This window comes from Dermacentor andersoni, chromosome 7 (genome assembly GCF_023375885.2).
Source record: "Dermacentor andersoni chromosome 7, qqDerAnde1_hic_scaffold, whole genome shotgun sequence".
Classification (NCBI taxonomy): Eukaryota; Metazoa; Arthropoda; class Arachnida; order Ixodida; family Ixodidae; genus Dermacentor; species Dermacentor andersoni.
The window spans coordinates 136,210,481-136,228,277 of record NC_092820.1 but is presented as its reverse complement, the minus strand read 5'-3'; the positions used below and the strand labels follow the sequence as shown (position 1 = coordinate 136,228,277).

Below are 17,797 nucleotides of genomic sequence, written 5' to 3'. Positions count from 1 at the left end.
AACTGCGTGGCACTACGCTCTTCTTCTCGCGCTTTCGCCATACCATCCTCCTCCGCTTTCATCCTCGCGCTCTCTTCGCTGTCGCCGTCTTTCATCCGCGCTCTTCATTCGCTCTTTCTTCCTTTGTTGTGCTTTTTCGCTAGGTTACGAGGGACGCCGACGCTCGCTGCAGGAACGGGCGCTTAAGATCTGCGCTCTAGAACGTGACGGTACGTCTCTGCTCTACGCGAAAATATTTGCGAATGTATTTCCTCGCATCCTCGGTCTCCCTAATCATCTTCATTCTACATTGTGAAGATGTCCACAAAGACATCAGTCCGCAAAACCATCATTATTGCTGTCTTTATGGCCGATGATAATCAGTCGTATTTTGTAGAGATGCATTTCACTTTACATATATTTTTTTTTCATTTCTTTACCGACAGTCACACCAAGGCGCTATGTCGCGATGGTGGCTCGCTGGCGTGCGATTCACTTAAACTGCAAAAACATTGTAGCAGGGTTTAATGTCTTACAACTGCACAGTGGGCTATATGGGGGACGAGCGGAGCTATCTGGACCAATTTTCGGCCAACGGGGGCTTTTAAGGCGCCTTCAGCGCACAGCACAAGAGGCTTATTGCACTCCACCCACAATCCCATGCGACCACCGTGGCCAGGGCGAAACCCACGACTTGATACACAACAGCGAAGTACCAAAGCCAAGGAGATACAGCGGCAGGTGTCGAATTGCGAAGGGCCGATAGTATATCAAATAAAACGAACTTGTATGACATACGGCAGAATATATCCAAGTACCAGCCATCGCTTTACTTCGCGAGAAACCTTTCTGTTGAGTGCTTGAGTATATGTTGAGCCCCCACCAAGCTTGAGTGCTTGGACCGAGGTTGAGTGTTGAGCCCGGAATGAGTTAAGTGCTTGAGTATATGTTGAGCCCGGCGCGAGCTTGAGTTCTTGGACCGAGCTTCAGTGTTGAGCCCGGAACGAGTTGAGTGCTTGAGTATATGTTGAGCCCGGCGCTAGCCTGAGTGCTTGGACCGAGCTTGAGTGTTGAGCCTGGAACTAGTTCAGTGCTTGAGTATATGTTGAGGCCGGACCGAGCTTGAGTGCTTGGACCGAACTTCAGTGTTGAGCCCGGAACGAATGTAGTGCTTGAGTATATGTTGAGCCCGGAATGAGCTTGAGCGCTTGGACCGAGCTTGAGTGTTGAGCCCGGTACGAGTGGAGTGCTTGAGTATATGTTGAGCCCGGACCGAGCCTGAGTGCTTGGACCGAGCTTGAGTGTTGAGCCTGGAACGAGTTCAGTGCTTGAGTGTATGTTGAGCCCGGACCGAGCTTGAGTGTGGAGCCCGGAACGAGTTGACTGCTTGAGTATATGTTGAGCCCAGACCGAGCTTGAGTGCTTGGCCCGAGCTTGAGTGTTGAGCCCGGAACGAGTGGAGTGCTTGAGTATATGTTGAGCCCGGACCGAGCTTGAGTGCTTGGACCGAGACTGAGTGTTGAGCCTGGAACTAGTTCAGTGCTTGAGTATATGTTGAGGCCGGACCGAGCTTGAGTGCTTGGACCGAACTTCAGTGTTGAGCCCGGAACGAATGTAGTGCTTGAGTATATGTTGAGCCCGGAATGAGCTTGAGCGCTTGTCCCGAGCTTGAGTGTTGAGCCCGGAACGAGTTCAGTGCTTGAGTGTATGTTGAGCCCAGACCGAGCTTGAGTGCTTGGCCCGAGCTTGAGTGTTGAGCCCGGAACGAGTGGAGTGCGTGAGTATATGTTGAGCCCGGAACGAGCTTGAGTGCTTGGACCGAGATTGAGTGTTGAGCCCGGAACGAGTGGAGTGCTTGAGTATATGATGAACCCGGATCGAGCTTGAGTGCTTGGATCAAGCATGAGTGTTGAGCCCGGAACAAGTTGAGTGCTTGAGTATATGTTGAGCCCAGACCGAGCTTGAGTGCTTGGACCGAGCTTGAATGCTGAGCCCGGAACGAGTGGAGTGCTTAAGTATATGTTGAGCCCAGACCGAGCTTGAGTGCTTGGACCGAGCTTGAATGTTGAGCCCGGAACGAGTGGAGTGCTTAAGTATATGTTGAACCCGGCCCGAGCTTGAGTGCTTGGCCCGAGCTTGAGTGTTGAGCCCGGAACGAGTGGAGTGCTTGAGTATATGTTGAGCCCGGACCGAGCTTGAGTGCTTGGACCGAGCTTGAGCGTTGAGCCCGGATTTAGTGGAGTGCTTGAGTATATGTTGAGCCCGGATCGAGCTTGCGCGCGCAGGTGCACCGAAAACGCGTGCCTGCGCGCCTCGTGAGGAATGGCGATTTGCATCTACAAGAGATGCACGCCAGCACGCGCCCGCTTCGCTTACTCCAGCCCCTTTGACAGACATGGTTTCGTACTTTTTTATTGAGAGTGCTTTGAAATGCAGGGAGTTTGATATACATTTTTCTTTATTTTGAAACTCGTTAGATCAGCGGCAAAACGTACAGAAAAAGGAATTCTCGCATGGCACGCATCTGCCCATTAATTGTGCCCCACCGTAGTTGCGTAGCCAGGCACGTGGAAACGCGAGGCAGCCATGTGCCGATAGCTGTCTGGAACAGATATCCGTGCTTAACTGTGCCACGCTTGGACGCGTGTAACCTTTCACGCACCATCTGAGCATGCGTAAGCGCTCCGGCGCTAGCTTGCACGCTCCGCCAAGCGTACGTGTAGTGAGGCCTTTAGGTAACGATCTGTGTAACGCTCAATATCGTGAGCTGGATATTAAAAGAAATTTACACAAGATATTCGGACTATTTTCCTGTATATTTCGGCTATGAAGTGCCCGAGGATTGAAACCATATTTCTTACATTTTTTGAAGTAAATTAAGACACAATAGCAGTGCCCATGTCATCACGAACCAGCTTTTACAATCAATCGTGAAATCGGGCTTCACATCCCCGGACAATGAGACCACGTTTCTGGAAATCAGAACTCTTTCGAGCGTGCTTCTTCCTAAAGCATCACTCAAAGCGTACCAACAAGGCTTAGTAATATAGGTATTTGTTCAGGAATATGTCTTTCTCTCGAGGACCGATTGTTCTTTGGACCCGGTGGCCAGGTAGCCGTGTACACACGAAACGCAATACACGCCGTCGGCGTGCCTGTTCCAGCCGGCGCGGGCACATCAATTATGTGCGCACTTGAAAATGTTGGGTGAAATAACATGCGCTGTTGACGAGACCCATTCGTCACCATTATGAAAATGTGTTAACCCCCTATCGTGCCCCGAAATAACACATTGAAATACCCTGTTTCTCACGCACCATGGCTGATTGGAATTGCTTAGGTCAATCGCTTCGTTCGATAAGTTCTCTCTTCTTTCCATCTTTACTTCCCCTTTCCCTTCCCCTAGTGCAGGGTAACAAACCGGAGGCTTTAACTCTGGTTAACTTCCCTGCCTTTCTCTCATTTGCGTCTCTCTCTGCCTGTTCCGTGATAATTGCACTCGTACTTTCAAGCTCGTTTTTTAGAGTTCACATGCTTCGTGCACTGTTCTCTTATCTATTCTACCTTCCCTGCGCGGTCTTCCAGACCGCAGTACGTACAAAATAAATAGATACGTTATCTTGCGTCTGTCTGGTAATGGCGCTACACCTAAAACACTGTAAATTAATTCTGACATAAACTTCTTTCGTTTATTATTCATACGAAGACATAATCGACATGGTCGCTTTTCTCTGCAGCTCTATCACTCAAACACAATTTTCTAAGGTTAGTTACCGACAGGGCGCATTACCGTTCGGTGCTTAAATAACTCTATTAACTCATACGAACAACGCTTCTGCCGCACGTAGCATCAGGCAAATCAGTCCGTTTCTTTCGGTGCTATCTCCACGCCCGGAAGGCATAATTTCGTCCGTGAGACTCTGCTTTTCGCGTCGCGGCGAGATTATCCCCACGGTCGCGGCCACGCATGCCAAGTTCCTATGCAAAGCAACTTTTCGTCTACAGCTCGCGAGCCACGAGCGAGCCAAATAAGCCGACCGACACGTGCCGAGCGCATTGCTTTTTAGAGCATGGCTGCACGATAAAGTAAAACAAAACAACGCACGTAAAAATAAAAAAAATAAAAAGAAATCTTACACTCTGCAGAACCAGGTTTGTTATCGCGCGTTTTCTCGCGCAGAACAAGACCACGGAGCCAAGAGCGTTGAGATCTACGCCGATCCCGGTTAGCGCACCGTGCGCGCTTGTTTCGCGGCACGCGCAAGGCCAACGACCGAGCACGCTGTGACTGGGTCAAGGCAGCTAATGTAACCGGGCGGCCATTGCCATCTGCGCAACAGTCGCGGGGGGGGGGGGGGGGGGGGGGGCGTTCTCGAACCGCTCGTAACCCGGCAGAACCGTTTGACGCCTATGTGGGTCGACGGCGAGCGGACACCGTTTAACCACTCCGCGGTGGTGGCCGCGCACGCCCGACGTTTGCATAGATACTGCAGTGCGTGGCATTGGCACGTGTCCCACGGACACTCCCTACGAGACACGACGCCTCTTCCTGACGCTCCCGGCAGTGAGAAAGCCTCAAGGGCAGTCAGGTGGAGCCTTCGACACGGAGTAGGGAGTGGAGTACGAAATCTGTCTGTCAGAGACACGGCAACGGGGTCATTTTGTGTGTCGCGTGGTGAGGAGGTCCTCTCTCTCTCTCTCTCTCTCATCGTGAAAGTGGATTAAAAGCTCATGTTACGTTCCTAACGTCCCGATGCCGACGTGAACTACAGAACAAAAAACGTTGCGAGCGCGCGTAGGTCGGCGACACCATCAGTCTAGAAACCACCAAGCCACTAAAAAATGCAGCCCGGGGGTGACTCACTATAGTTCGCCACAAAATCGGACTCGTCGAAGAAAAAGTACCAGACAAATATTCGCGGCCAGGGAGCCTTACGCGAAGGTGGGGAACACGCGCGACGTGCTCAGAAGTACTTCCGCTTCGTTGCAATCCAGCCATGGCCTCCGGCTGGCAAGCAGTTATCTACACCACGACAGCCGCTTCCGGTCTGACCACGTGCGCGCCCACACGTAGTCCACGATCGTCCTCCCCAGCTCAAAGAGATCGCGCAGCCTGAAGCGGTTCGCGCGCCTTCGGCAGGCGGGCTACATCCCGTCAAGGCCAACACTCTTCGCTCACGTGCGACCATGGGAAGGTCGTCGACAGAAAGTATACTGCCCAAACACGGTAAGCGTGTGCGCTTGAATCCTTGCGAGATGTCGATCGAAGATTGGGCCCACCGTTTGTGCCTCGAATCGGAAATAACCGCACCAATCGCGTCTCGACAGAGTTTTGGAAGAGCTTGGTGCTGAAAGCTGGCAGGCGTTTAACGAAGAACGCGGAAGCAAACCTACTGCGCGCTCGTGTCTTTGAAGAGTGGGCCTCAAAGCAGACGAAATCTGCCTGCACAGGCGCGCAATACACTGTGCCTTCCTGGCGCTTGGTAGTACTAGTAGGTGATACATAATACGTTGTTAAGCCCACGGCCGCACGTATTTATTCGTTCATTCATTCATTCATTCATTCACTTACTTACTTACTTACTTACTTACTTACTTACTTACTTACTTACTTACTTACTTACTTACTTACTTACTTACTTACTTACTTACTTACTTACTTACGTAATATCAGGGCTTCCAGGACAGACAGGAGTCGTTAAGCACTCAAAAACAAATGAAAAATCTGATACAATCTATCTGTGTTCATACAAGGCTAGTAATATTGGTTTCAAGTAAAGCATTGTCAGGATTTCTGGCAATGGATGCGAGCAGGCGGCTCAAGTCCGAAGCACATGCTACAAAACTCACTACCGGGCAGGTTACCGCGACTGTGTAACATGACAGCGCCCTCTTGGATTAGAGTTCGTCCTTGCTACTTGCTCTGTTACGTGACAACACTGAAGAAATGGTGAAATAAGTCGTCGCTTAGTCCCATTTCACGTTGAGGGAAAATTATTTGCGATGTTGCGCTGTTCTTACTGAGATCAGCGGTTCATTTTGACGTTGCTAGGCTTAAACATACGGCAGTGGGCCAAGAAAGTGCTTGGATTTTTATCTACCCCATTGGAGCGACCATGCGGGAAGCTCCGAAAGCCTGCACGTATTCAATAATTTGGTCACGCGCTCCAGCACGGCACGCCGTGAAGGTAGGCTTAAACCGTCAATCTCTCGGCAGGTCTGCTGTGGTCAGACTCAGATGTGCAACGCGTCCACAGAGTGTCTAACGCATCACGCATTACGCGTACGTATCACTCAACGAGAAGGGGAGGACCGAAAGGCCCAATCTTTGTTAGTCTCAACCACAAGGAGTCAACAGAAGCTGATGCCAATGAAAGCATTACAGAATTATTTGTTGTTTTAATTGAAATTCACAGCTTGTAAGGCAAAGGCAATTAAGAGTGAACGAAAAAAACTTGCCGCCGGTGGGAGTCAAACCCACATCATCCGCATATAGCGTTTCACGAAGATCTCTGTTCAATGTCTCAAAACGCAAAACTGATACGCCAAGGCTGTTATCGTGCTGACAGTTCTTTTTTTTTTTTGCAGCCCTGACAAAACGAGGAAAGCGGAGCGTGAATTCGAGAAGCGCTTGAACTCACCAGCGTATCCGGTGATTAGCTTGTCCACGTACGCCGAGGTTGAACTCTCGCACACTCCTTTCACAGAGTCCGTCATGCAGGTCCTGTACGTGTTGAATGAGCTGCAAGGATAAGGAAAAAATAACAGAAGCGTTTCGGGTATTACGAACACAATGTCAAGCACGAAATTTCTGGCGCAAAGAATGTCATCGCTGTCAGGCTCAACTCCAACGGCGCGTCGTGATATTGTATACTCGTTAAATATTATTTGCACTTTTCGGGACAATAGTTTGTCCCATGGCTAAACACTCGTACGCTTAAGGATGTAAAAAAAGAAGTATACATTACCGTAGACAACAGTGAGCTCCAGCTACACATACGATGAGAGAACCCACAGTTACAAACTGAGCACTAATCTGACGTACGGCATGCGCCGAAATACCTGACACGAGATTTTGACAGTGAAAGGTATGAAAGTTTCTTTCATGATGTTGTATTACCGTCTGTCTGCTGTGGCGCAGTTTCCGGCGCTGTTTTCGTATCTCCATGCTCACTTGCCACAAGGAGTGGCCAAACAAAAAACTTTTTTTTGTCCCCATCAAACATACAATTCTACCCCATAAAAATATGTATGTTAGCCTATGGGACGGAGCATCACCCTTAAATGGGATTATTTTTTTTACTGTGTATGTGTCTAATCCCGTATATATTGCAAGGACGCTGACTGCATAACGGCAGCTTCTGACAGATTACGGCTACTGTAGGAACAAGTTACTATAATTTAACAGCCACTAAGTGCAATAATTAAAGGTATAGTTTTCACACCGAGAGATCCGCATTTTCCCTCGTTGTCATGCACTATGTCTTTGATATACAAAAGAATATTATACTCGCCAACGCACTAATAGAAGTCGCATCTCGTAAACAAAATGTATGAGACAGGTACATGAGGGCCAATGTTTTGTCCATTCTTTGCACACTCGTTTGTACGATTCACGAGGCAAGTATATATATATATATATATATATATATATATATATATAGCTCCGTGGCTATGGCGTTGCCCTGCTGAGATCAAGGTCGCGGGTTCGATGCGTGCTGCGGCGGCCTCATTTCGATAAAATCGAAACGCAGAAACGTACGTGTACTTAGATTTAAGCGCATGTTAAAGAACTCTGGTGAAAATAAATCAGGAGTACCCCCACAGCGGCATACGTGCCACATGATGAGATCTTATTTAAGACGCACTGGTGGGCTAGTCGATTAGTCAGTATATGGAATATGGCAGTGCATTGGCAAACAAGGACGTAACACAGAATGAAGAACCACGAGCGCTATCGGTTTAATGATGGATAAGCATAAATAAACACGCGTTTCCGCGCATCCGTGGAGCACTTCAGAGAAGAGAACGACAAAGATTGTTTAAAATTTTTTTACCACAATGGGAGCTAACAGTCATCATGCTTCACGGAACTTCATACTCCGCAAGCCTTCATAGTGCACAAAATAGAAAGAAAAACGAAAGAAAAATGAGTGAAACACACCATCTGGTATTGCCCCGTTCAGATACATAAAAACGTTTTATTCGTCAAATGACGCCACCCAGGGAAAACTGTTGCACTCTCCCTTCCGCGTTTAAATCTCAGCTGCATTTATATTGTCCCGTGTCAGTTTGTTTCTCACACGGCACACCACTGTCGTATTTTCCAGTTTCAGCAGGGAAATTATTCGAGGAGCTGAGATTTCAAAGCGTAGGAAAAAGTGCATCAGTTACATCTCGGTTGCCTTATCCGGCAAAGAAAAAATGTGTTTTTACGTATCCGAACGCGGCATAGTGAGATGGTGTGTTTCATTTCGCTTTATTTCTGCTTTTCTTTTTCATTATATTTTGTGCACTATGAAGGCTTGTAAAGCATGAAGTTTCTGAGTTTCTTATGAGTGGTCAAAAGAAATCTGTGTCGTTCTCTTCTCGGAAGTGTTCCACGCATGCGGTGAAACGCGTGCGTGTGTATGCTGTCGATTTATTGCTGGGTCATCATCATCATAATCATCATCAGATGATGATGATGATGATGATGATGATGATGATAACCCAGCAATAAATCGACAGTTGCAGTACAACGCTCGCGGTTGTTCATTCTCTGCTGCGTTCTTGTTTCGAAGTGCGCTGGCATATTTCATAATGAGATCTCTTCTTTTTGTCCCGTAAGACCCCGCAAATCAATTTCTTTGATTTAATTTAAGTTCAACTTCTGAGGTTCGGAAACTTGTTCATACCGTAGACGGGCTAGCAAGGAATGTTTAGCCTCCTCACAGACCCGTGTTCTATGTAGTTAAGCTAACCTTACTGTTCATTAAATTACGAGGTTCTGTGGGAAAATGCAACCAGAGGACGCCCTATACCCCAAATATCAAAAACAAACCACACAGACTGTCAGTGGCGGGCGATTACATAGTGCGTGCCAGGAACAACCCAGAAATGAGGTGCAACATACATACATAGGCTTCAAGACCTCAAGCTTAACCCCTAAAGGCACATTAGTCTAAAAAACTATTTTCCTTTTTTTTTTCAGCTCGCGAGCGATACCCGTTTTAGGCTCTCATAGAGACTCATACGTCGATGCCGGCTACATCGTTTGCACAGCTGTCTGAAATAATAGTCGTAGACCTACTGTGTACAGACTCGAGGGCCCCGACGACATTTCGAAATAATCTTGAAACTAAGGATTTCACAGGGGTGAAAGCCGTTTTTGACGCATCGTTTTCAAGACAGAAGGAGAGAGGTTACCAGCAGGATAGTGCCAGGCGGCTCTTCTGTGGTGCGTCGACGCTCTGATCCAGCACCAGAGTAAGGTCTCTCATGCACTGGTGCAGGCGGGCGCCGTTGGTATTAAGGCACGCCGCATGCTTCAGGTATTCTGCGAGAGGCATTAGACATCGCTCACTGTGACGTTGCGTTCTCATGAATCAAAAAGACACGACATGGCAAGGACACGACAAAAAAAAGAATATTGAAAAATAGGTAATGTTCCTTCGTGCATCAATAGTGAAGCATCTCTGATCAACGCTTTTTCCGTGTGATTTAGTAGGCGAAGTTCTGAAAATGCGGAAATATATATCTCATGAAGCTGTGCATAGCATGGGATCACGACGCTGATGTCAAAGGACTTGAGAGACAAAAGCTTGTAGAAATTTCAATTCGTTCACTAACGAAGAAACAGATGACGCTCTTGTACACCTATCGGAGGTTTTGCTTTGAAATACGCCGGTACATACCGATCGCTTCTTTCTGTAGTTACTCGGTTGCCATGAACAAGAAAGCCGTATTCTCGAAGTTTGGCGTGCACCCCGATTTTCTACAATAAAAATTTAGGTGCCCTCCAGGTTAACTGTGTACGCCCGTGATCACACTGCACGTTACAAATGTCTCTGAGTTTTCAGGTGACAATATGTCTCTTTTTCACCGTATGTGCCGGGATAAACGAAGACGTTAAAGACGATGAACTCAAGATTCTATCAACTGCACCTAATAGGCTGCTTAAGGACAACTAAATAACATGAATAAATTGTAGCAAATGTAACATTCCTGAACATTACTTTGGGCGTCGAAAGTTGTCTATTCATGAAACGTCGGTCATTCAGAATCGACTGCAATATACCAGGCTGCACCAAATTCACATAGCTTTTCCATCGTAAGTGCTCGTTGACGTTTGCCAGCTGGCTTCGCGAATGATGATGTCCTACATAGACATCGGGTGAAATTTTCCTTTACGAACAATTTCAGTGCACAACGTTGTTTCAATACTGGCCCAGATTTTTTCGGGTTGGCTGCTCTAGAGAATTAGCGTACACAATTTTATTACGTCATTAATTCTGCTTACTTTCACTTGATGGGAGGTAGGGGGGAGGGTGTTCCCGCTATTGCCAAATTGAGAATGCTATATTTTTTTATTTTTTACATGCTCTAAAGACAAATAAATTTTCGCTTCCATCAGTCAATAAAATTTGACCTTTTTTTAATGCAACAAATTTTATGCATTTCGACCGACAATTATCGTCAAAGTATCCTTTCCAAAAGCACTTCAACAAAGCATGCGAAAGGGAACTCTAGTTAAAGTTTCCTCTTAATCGTAAACTGACACTAAATAAAAGCATTGAATCAGTTCCTTGGCATCAGAGATTTCTGGGCACTGGGCATATTTAGGTCCTTTTTATGCATAAGCAGTCGGGAAATGTTGCCAGGTTTAATGTTTGCTTCTATTAAAATACGATGCAACCATAGCCTGTTGGCGAATATTTAACTGGCCTCTGCAAGATAATGTCAAAATCTATAACGCCACGGGTAGCGGATGCGGTTGTCTTGGCTGCATACCTTAAATTTTCGTTGCTATGTTTCCACTCAGTCTCAAGGTGTCATATCTAGTAATGCTGCAGTGTATTCTAACATAATGGCTAAACATATCACCTTCCGTGTATATTTGAAGCTACGGCGATCTGGGTGTTTGTGATTTTTTTAAAGTAAATGGGACAATCAGGCTGCTCTCGCTCACCGTAGAAAAGGGGGACGCAAGATGTTAATCATGACGTCATTTATGTGGCACTCTCAATATCAACTGGACCCAAACTCAATCCCGCCGTTACGTGTCTTTCTTATTTCATGTATGCACTTTCTCGTGCCCCTTACATAATCTTACAACGACGCAGCGCTAACGCTGCACTCTGACGTATATCGCGCCCTACTGCGCGCAATTGAATCGGACAAGAATACTTTTCGTCATTCGACGGACGGCCTCTCCCTCTCGTATCATTGAGCTTCCCCACCTCTCTCTTTCTCTCTCTCTCTCACTCTCGCTCTCCTCTCTCTAATGATGTGTGCCAAATGCTTTCCGGCCACATACGTCATATATGTACAGTGTTCCTGGCAGAAAGGCACCAGGACACACAGTGTTAGAGAAAGAAAACTTTCTGAGAAAAATAATGACCAGTTCGTTATGGATCATTCGTAAAGCGTAATGTTCTGTATATATATCCACATGCAGGCTGTCGTCTACCGAGGTGCCCACAGCACCCCTGGTGGCAGTGCACAGCGGTGACCCACCCTTCCCGCTCGGGCTGGTGGTGTTGCACTTGGCGTTGACCTCGTTGCGGATACCGTCGAGCAGAAGCATGACCATGCCCCGAGGGAACCGAGCGAGGCACTTGGTCGAATACGCCCGGGCACACTTCTCCGACGCTTTCTCCTTCCTGCACAAAAACGGAGAAGCGAACGCGTATTGGCTGGGGGTTCAAACTCCGTCTTGGCACAGTCCCAAGTGGGCGTTGATGGCACAAGCTTTATCAGCTGGTCCGTGTATAGTGCGGGAGATTGTATCTGTAAACGCCTAAGGGACTCCGAAAGATTCGACTTCCGAAGCTGCTGCTGCTTCTGCTGCTGCTTCCGAGGTCGAAGAAGTGCGCTATCAACAGCAGACCACTATCGATAGGTAGTCGGATGCAGAAGCAAGGAAATACGAGCGTTTGCTCTTGATGGTAACCGAGATTTCTCTCGACAGTCCGCGTACGGCGGTGAACTGTTCTCGCTCTCGCTGCGAATGTTGGGTCTTATGCGGAATCAAAAATTAACTTCCGCCTCTGCGTTCCAGAATTAAAGCAAAGGCCTCGTGCGGAAAGAAGCGAGTGAAAGGTTCCTGCAACGAGCAGCGCGGGCACTTTCCTGAAAAAGTCTCCGAACTGCGAGCAGCTCGAACGAGAACGGGCACGCAAAGGTGCGGACAAGGCCCCGCAGGGCTTTTTTTCCTTGAATCCCGTTTCCGAGCGTTCCCCGATTGGCACGCATCACGGAGTATCGGAAGAGGTCTTAAGTAGCACACTTTCGCCGTGAGTGACAAAAAGTCTCCGCCGCAAGGACCGCGTATGCGGTTCTCTATGCTGCCAATGTCATAATAACAGCGCTTCCAGAGTCCACCACCTTGAACCAGCCGAAACACATCTGCGCTATAAAATTTTCAACCAACCAGCCGACGTTCATACACCATCGCGACTCCCCCTGTCATGTCTACCGCCATGCCAACAGATTGCTTGTCACACTCTGTCATCGATAATACCAGAAACTGACCCCCAAATTTGGCATCGCTCAGAGAGCGAAGAGCTTTTGTGAGAAAGCTGCAGCGCTAAACTAGCAGGTAGATTTACATCAGGCCTGCGCGTTTTGTGAAAGCGAGGGCGCAGGCAAAATATGCCCGAGGCTTTGTCGAGGGCTGTCTCACAAATCAGAAGCTTCGTTGTGCTTCAGCGTACGGGGAAATTCATCTAGAATATGTCGGAGATTGCTGATGTTGTCATGTCCTGTGCTTGACCACGTGTGTCATGCTGTAATTACATTATTTTCTAGCATACTTATCAAATTTACTAGCACTTAGCAACCGTAACGCTGGTGGATTCATGCTGGTGCATAACTCATCTCCCCACGTCCCGCGGTATCTCGCGACAAAAACACGTTGGTTTCGGAGTGACATTCTGCCAACTGTTATCGCGAATAGAAGAAGCACTATCAAAAACACTGAACGAAATATACTGACATGAAACCAAACTTGCAAATCGACAACGAAATTGCGTCTGAGCGTGGCTGAATAAACATCAACGCGCGATGCTGAGTTATTTTTACGGAACGTTTATAAGGTGTAGCGTAAAGAAACGCTTGTATATGCATGCGCTTATCGTGTCTTTTGCTTCAACGGAGTCCTATTCTCGCTAGATTTTTTTTTCCACAACCGTGCATCCGCGAAAGAAATCCAGTGTTTTTTCCCCTCCAGAGTAGCGCGGCAACAGGGGTCACGACGCTCTACGCCTAACAATTACAGTCGGTTTCCGTCCCCCTTCTGTGTATGTAAACCTGCGATCTACCGGCCTTCGTGAACGTCTTTAACTGGAACGCCTTTTGTGTGTGTGCGTTTCTCCATGTGTGTGTGTGTTTCTTTTAGCGTCTTCCTCTCTGTCATCTTTCTAACCCCTCTCTCCCATCCCCACTGTAGGGTAGCAAACCGGAGACTGATATCTGGTTAACCTCCCTGCCTTTCCTCTTCATCCCTCTCTCTTGGTCTTAATGACTTTGAGCTCAAAACCAAATAAACAGCTCTGCGTGCATATGCCGCCTTTTTTTCTAAAAAAGAATAAAGAATTGGCAGAGCTTTCCTACATCGCGACATTGAAGCTGTAAAATTAGCTAGCTGTTCACCGACAGCGAATTATGAGAGTCGATCGTGTGCGAAATAATGGCACAGTAAACTTTCTTCGTACCGTTACCGGCTAGACAGGCCTTCGTTTGTGACAATTGACGACAGCGGCAGGCGTTCGTAGCAGGAGGTGGGGAACACGCACTAGCTCCCCTAGTACCTTCGACGCTCCCCATCTTTTGTCTATGTTATATTTTGTACCATATAGCCGCCCCCCTTCCACCCCCCTAGATGGCGTAGCGGCTATGGTGTTGCGCAGCTAAGCGTGAAGGCGCTTACGATTTTTTTCGAAGGGGGGCTAAATGCAGATACGCCCGGGTCCCGTGCATTCGGTGCACGATAGAGAAACCCAGGTAGTAAAATTAAATCCGGAGCCCAGCACTATACTGCGTGCCTTATAATCGTATCGTGGTACTGGCACGTAAACTCCATGAATTTGATTTGTGTTCCTCATCTTGTGGCTTCAGCACTGTTCTGCCACCCGTGATTTTCCCGCCCGCCCCCCCATTTCTTTTTTTTTTTTTTTTTTTAGAAATGCCGTCGCCCACGCGCAAGACGCACTCGCTTTACCTCAATGATCTGAACCTTCGTCAGTGATGTGGCCAGTTCGTTCGCAACGTATTCATGTCTTATTACTCGGTACGGGAATAACACAGTATTCTAACAACGCATTACTGTACACGAGCACCGCCGGCTGCCCTGGAATTTGCCGTGACTCATGAACAGCGGACGGAATTGAGAATCCGCGAGTAGTTTAATTCAGCTGTCCGACCGTGCTCGTTGCTATCGTCCCTAAAAGGCTGCTTTGCTTTCCGAGCACACGTACGCCTTATCAGAAGTCTGATGCTATCATTCACTCTTTCCGTTTTGGGGTTTCTCCGACTTCACCGTCACTACCTTTATTACAATACGTTCCACAATCTCTGTTGCCGAAGATTCGAGCGATCCGTCACGGGCGGCTGCGACGGCGTGTCTTTGGCGTGCTTACGGGCAGGACGTGACCAGCTGATCTTTGTTGGTGGGAATGACCGGCCCTCCTGCGAAGAGGATCAGGTCGGTGCCGCACTTCTCGAAGCTCTCGTTGGTGCAGCCGGCTGGTGTCTTTGTGGTTGGGCCTGCCAAGGCACAGCTGGTCAGCCCTGGCGAAACAAGCAACACAAAAAAAAAGGTCGTCAGCTTCGAAGTGGCTTAAATTCATCACATGATCTATCTGAGGAGAAAAACATGGTACCCTCTACGGCGTTTCCTAAATGTCAGTGTTTCCTGAAAACAAAAAAATACCGCAGTTACGTGTGTGTGATTTTAATGGAAAATTGGAAAAGTAAGGCGCCGTTACGGCCCCTCGTGCGAGGGCACCTCCACAGCGCTGTACGGGTGGGGTAGAGGGCGAAATATAGTAAGAGAAAAAGATTGGGGGGATAGTTACGCAATCGACACTAGCTAGCATCTACGGCAGCTTCAAGCGTGGTGGTCCAGCCAGCCTGGGAATGGTGGTTACTGGTGTGATTAATACATACCTAGACTTCACATTTCTGGCTTCAAACGGTCTTGCGGCTTTGCAAACTGATCGTTTTAAACAACGCGCATTGCTTTATAAATGCCACCGTTCCCAGTGATATTGGCAGTGCTCAAAATCAGACAACTTTAGGCACTGCCCGTAATTCGCATGGTAGTCAGACTATTGCAGCGTCAAAATTCCCTGTAGTAGTTTTGGCTATAAACTCTATACGTAGAGTGCGCTTTTCGCATGCGAAGTTCCTTTCACATTTAGAACCTTCCTTGCTGACACCGTATTTGCTACAAATTTTACTAGAGAACACTCCGAAACTACTGGTCTATGGGAGCTTCAGGCATGGTGGTTCGGCCAGCATTTCAATGATAGCCAGTTATATGGGCATGCCTAGACTTGCTGCTTGTGGCATCGACCGGCTTTGTCAGTTTGCAGATTGATTATTTTCGACAAAGTATTGCGTTGTATATTATGAACCAATTCACGTGTGATTACGCACGTATTCAGAGACTGATTGCTTTGGTGTAATTAAATAACTACGAATGCCTGGAAATTTTATAAAGATAAAGCGTGATAAAAAACGCCATAAGAACGCTTGTAGTCGCAAGCACTGACATTAGACGAACGCATCCTTTTCATGGCTGCTGAAAGCAGCGCCAGGGTTCTCTCTAGTTATCTTTGTGGGAAGCTCTACGCTCTAAACTTTACACACACATTTGTGCATCAAATGAACATATAGTGCAACGACACAGCATTGTCTCGTTGTTCTATCTTCCTTGTCGAATAACATTAACGAATGAGTCCTTGCCGGGTAGTGAAGTCAGTGATCTTGTTTGAGTTCAAAATGGGAAAACACCCGTGTACTTACATTCAGGTACACGTTAAAGAACCCAAGGTGGTACAAATTTCCGGAGTCCTCCACTATGGCGTGCCTCATAATCAGAAAGTGGTTTTGGCACGTAAAGCCTCATAGTTTAATTTAATTGGTTTCAGTTGTGGCAGCAGTCACGCACAAGCTTCTGTGGTTACTGCTACTGTTTCTGCTGAAGCCTGCATAATCACAGAGGCGCTATATTTTTTTCGAAAAGAATCATCTTCTCTAAAATTTCTATATACATAGGTCCTGTGTCAACCAAAAGTGGTCTCATAAAAAATCGTGGTTTCACCCTTACGGTCACGTGGCCTTTTGGATACGAAGGCTATAAGGCATACGCTGTTTTATTACCGCTTTCTTCTTTGGGCGGGGGGGAGGGGGGGGGGGGGGGGGCTGCAGGTACTCATTGGTCGGCGCAAGTTGAGGGGTCAGCAAGTCTCGAAGTAAGCACAGTTTTCGTGTTCTTGTATGGCTCGTCACGCACGCGGAAAGGAGTCGACGTTTAGGCTGCGCTCAAGATACCACGTATATGAAAGAAATAATTCCTCGAATGGTCACGATTTACGGAAAACGCGACTCGACATTGTGCAGGGAGCTTTCGCTGATGGCTTCCGCGTTTCCCTGGCACTCGTGGCTCGTGTTACGTTATGAGCGTGGTGCCAATGCCAGGCAGTTTTTTTTTTTCTCTTGTCGTTGCCTCCAAAACAGTCCCGGCGAGTTTCGGGATCGGAAGCTGAGAGAAAGCGCCACAAAGGTCAGCCGCGCCGCGTGGCGCTGCCAAGAGTGAGGCCGCGCAGTCAAGGGCAGCGCACATCGTAAATGGCACAATTATGTCGTCGCGTAACACGCTGTAATTTTCTTTTGCACTAAATGCGCGCTGGACAGAAAGAAAGCGACGCCATAGCGCTGGTGTCGCACAGCACATGCATGGCCCGCACAAGCAGTCGTTTACGTCTGGTGCCGCCGCTTCTTCTCGGGCTAGGTGGTAGGTGAGGATGTGCCAAGAAATCCGTCTATCCTAAATGCCCGAGGCTAGTCCTGTTAGCACGTGCCTGGTGCTCGATCGCATCTATTTATTTCTCTTTGGTTTCATACCGTTGTTTCAAGCATTCTTTCTTTCTTTGTTTCTTTCTTTTTCTTTTCTTCCTTTCTTAATTGTTTGTGTGTAATCACCTAGGCTTTTTTCTACCTCCCTGCGCGGTCATTGCACGCGTGCATTCATTCCTTCGTAAAAGACGAGGCAGGCGCCTCGCAAACAAGCGAAGCTCTGATCGTTGCTCACGCGAAAATGACCGACTGCGAGCTGAAGCGTGCACCCTTCAAAGGCAATTGCGGGAAGATAATGACGACCGGTAATAAGTCACGTAGCCTTTCCGTGTGCAGGTGGTGCTCGAAAATGCGCTGGTGTCAGCTACAGGCGTTGCCTTTCTGGCAATCCTAGCTTCGGCTGCGCGTGCGTTTCCGTTTCCTAATCGGCGCTGCGGTGGCGTAATTTTGGGCGACCCCGTGTGCAACACCTCAATGTCACTCCGCAAGGTCGGGTGAGTGCGAAAAGCGAATGCGGCAATCGATCTCACTCTTA

General features: G+C 47.8%; 1 protein-coding gene across 1 annotated transcript in view; it reads right to left on the bottom strand.

The window, feature by feature from the left end:
* LOC126534605 (uncharacterized) overlaps positions 1-17,797 on the bottom strand; it is a 44,545-nt gene that overhangs the window by 7,387 nt on the left and 19,361 nt on the right. Inside the window, exons 2-5 of the mRNA XM_050181878.3 lie at positions 14,820-14,970; positions 11,698-11,843; positions 9,388-9,517; positions 6,621-6,721 (exon numbers count right to left, since the gene is read on the bottom strand). Coding sequence (XP_050037835.1) covers positions 6,621-6,721; positions 9,388-9,517; positions 11,698-11,843; positions 14,820-14,970 — 528 coding nt within the window. The remainder of the gene's footprint in view (positions 1-6,620; positions 6,722-9,387; positions 9,518-11,697; positions 11,844-14,819; positions 14,971-17,797) is intronic.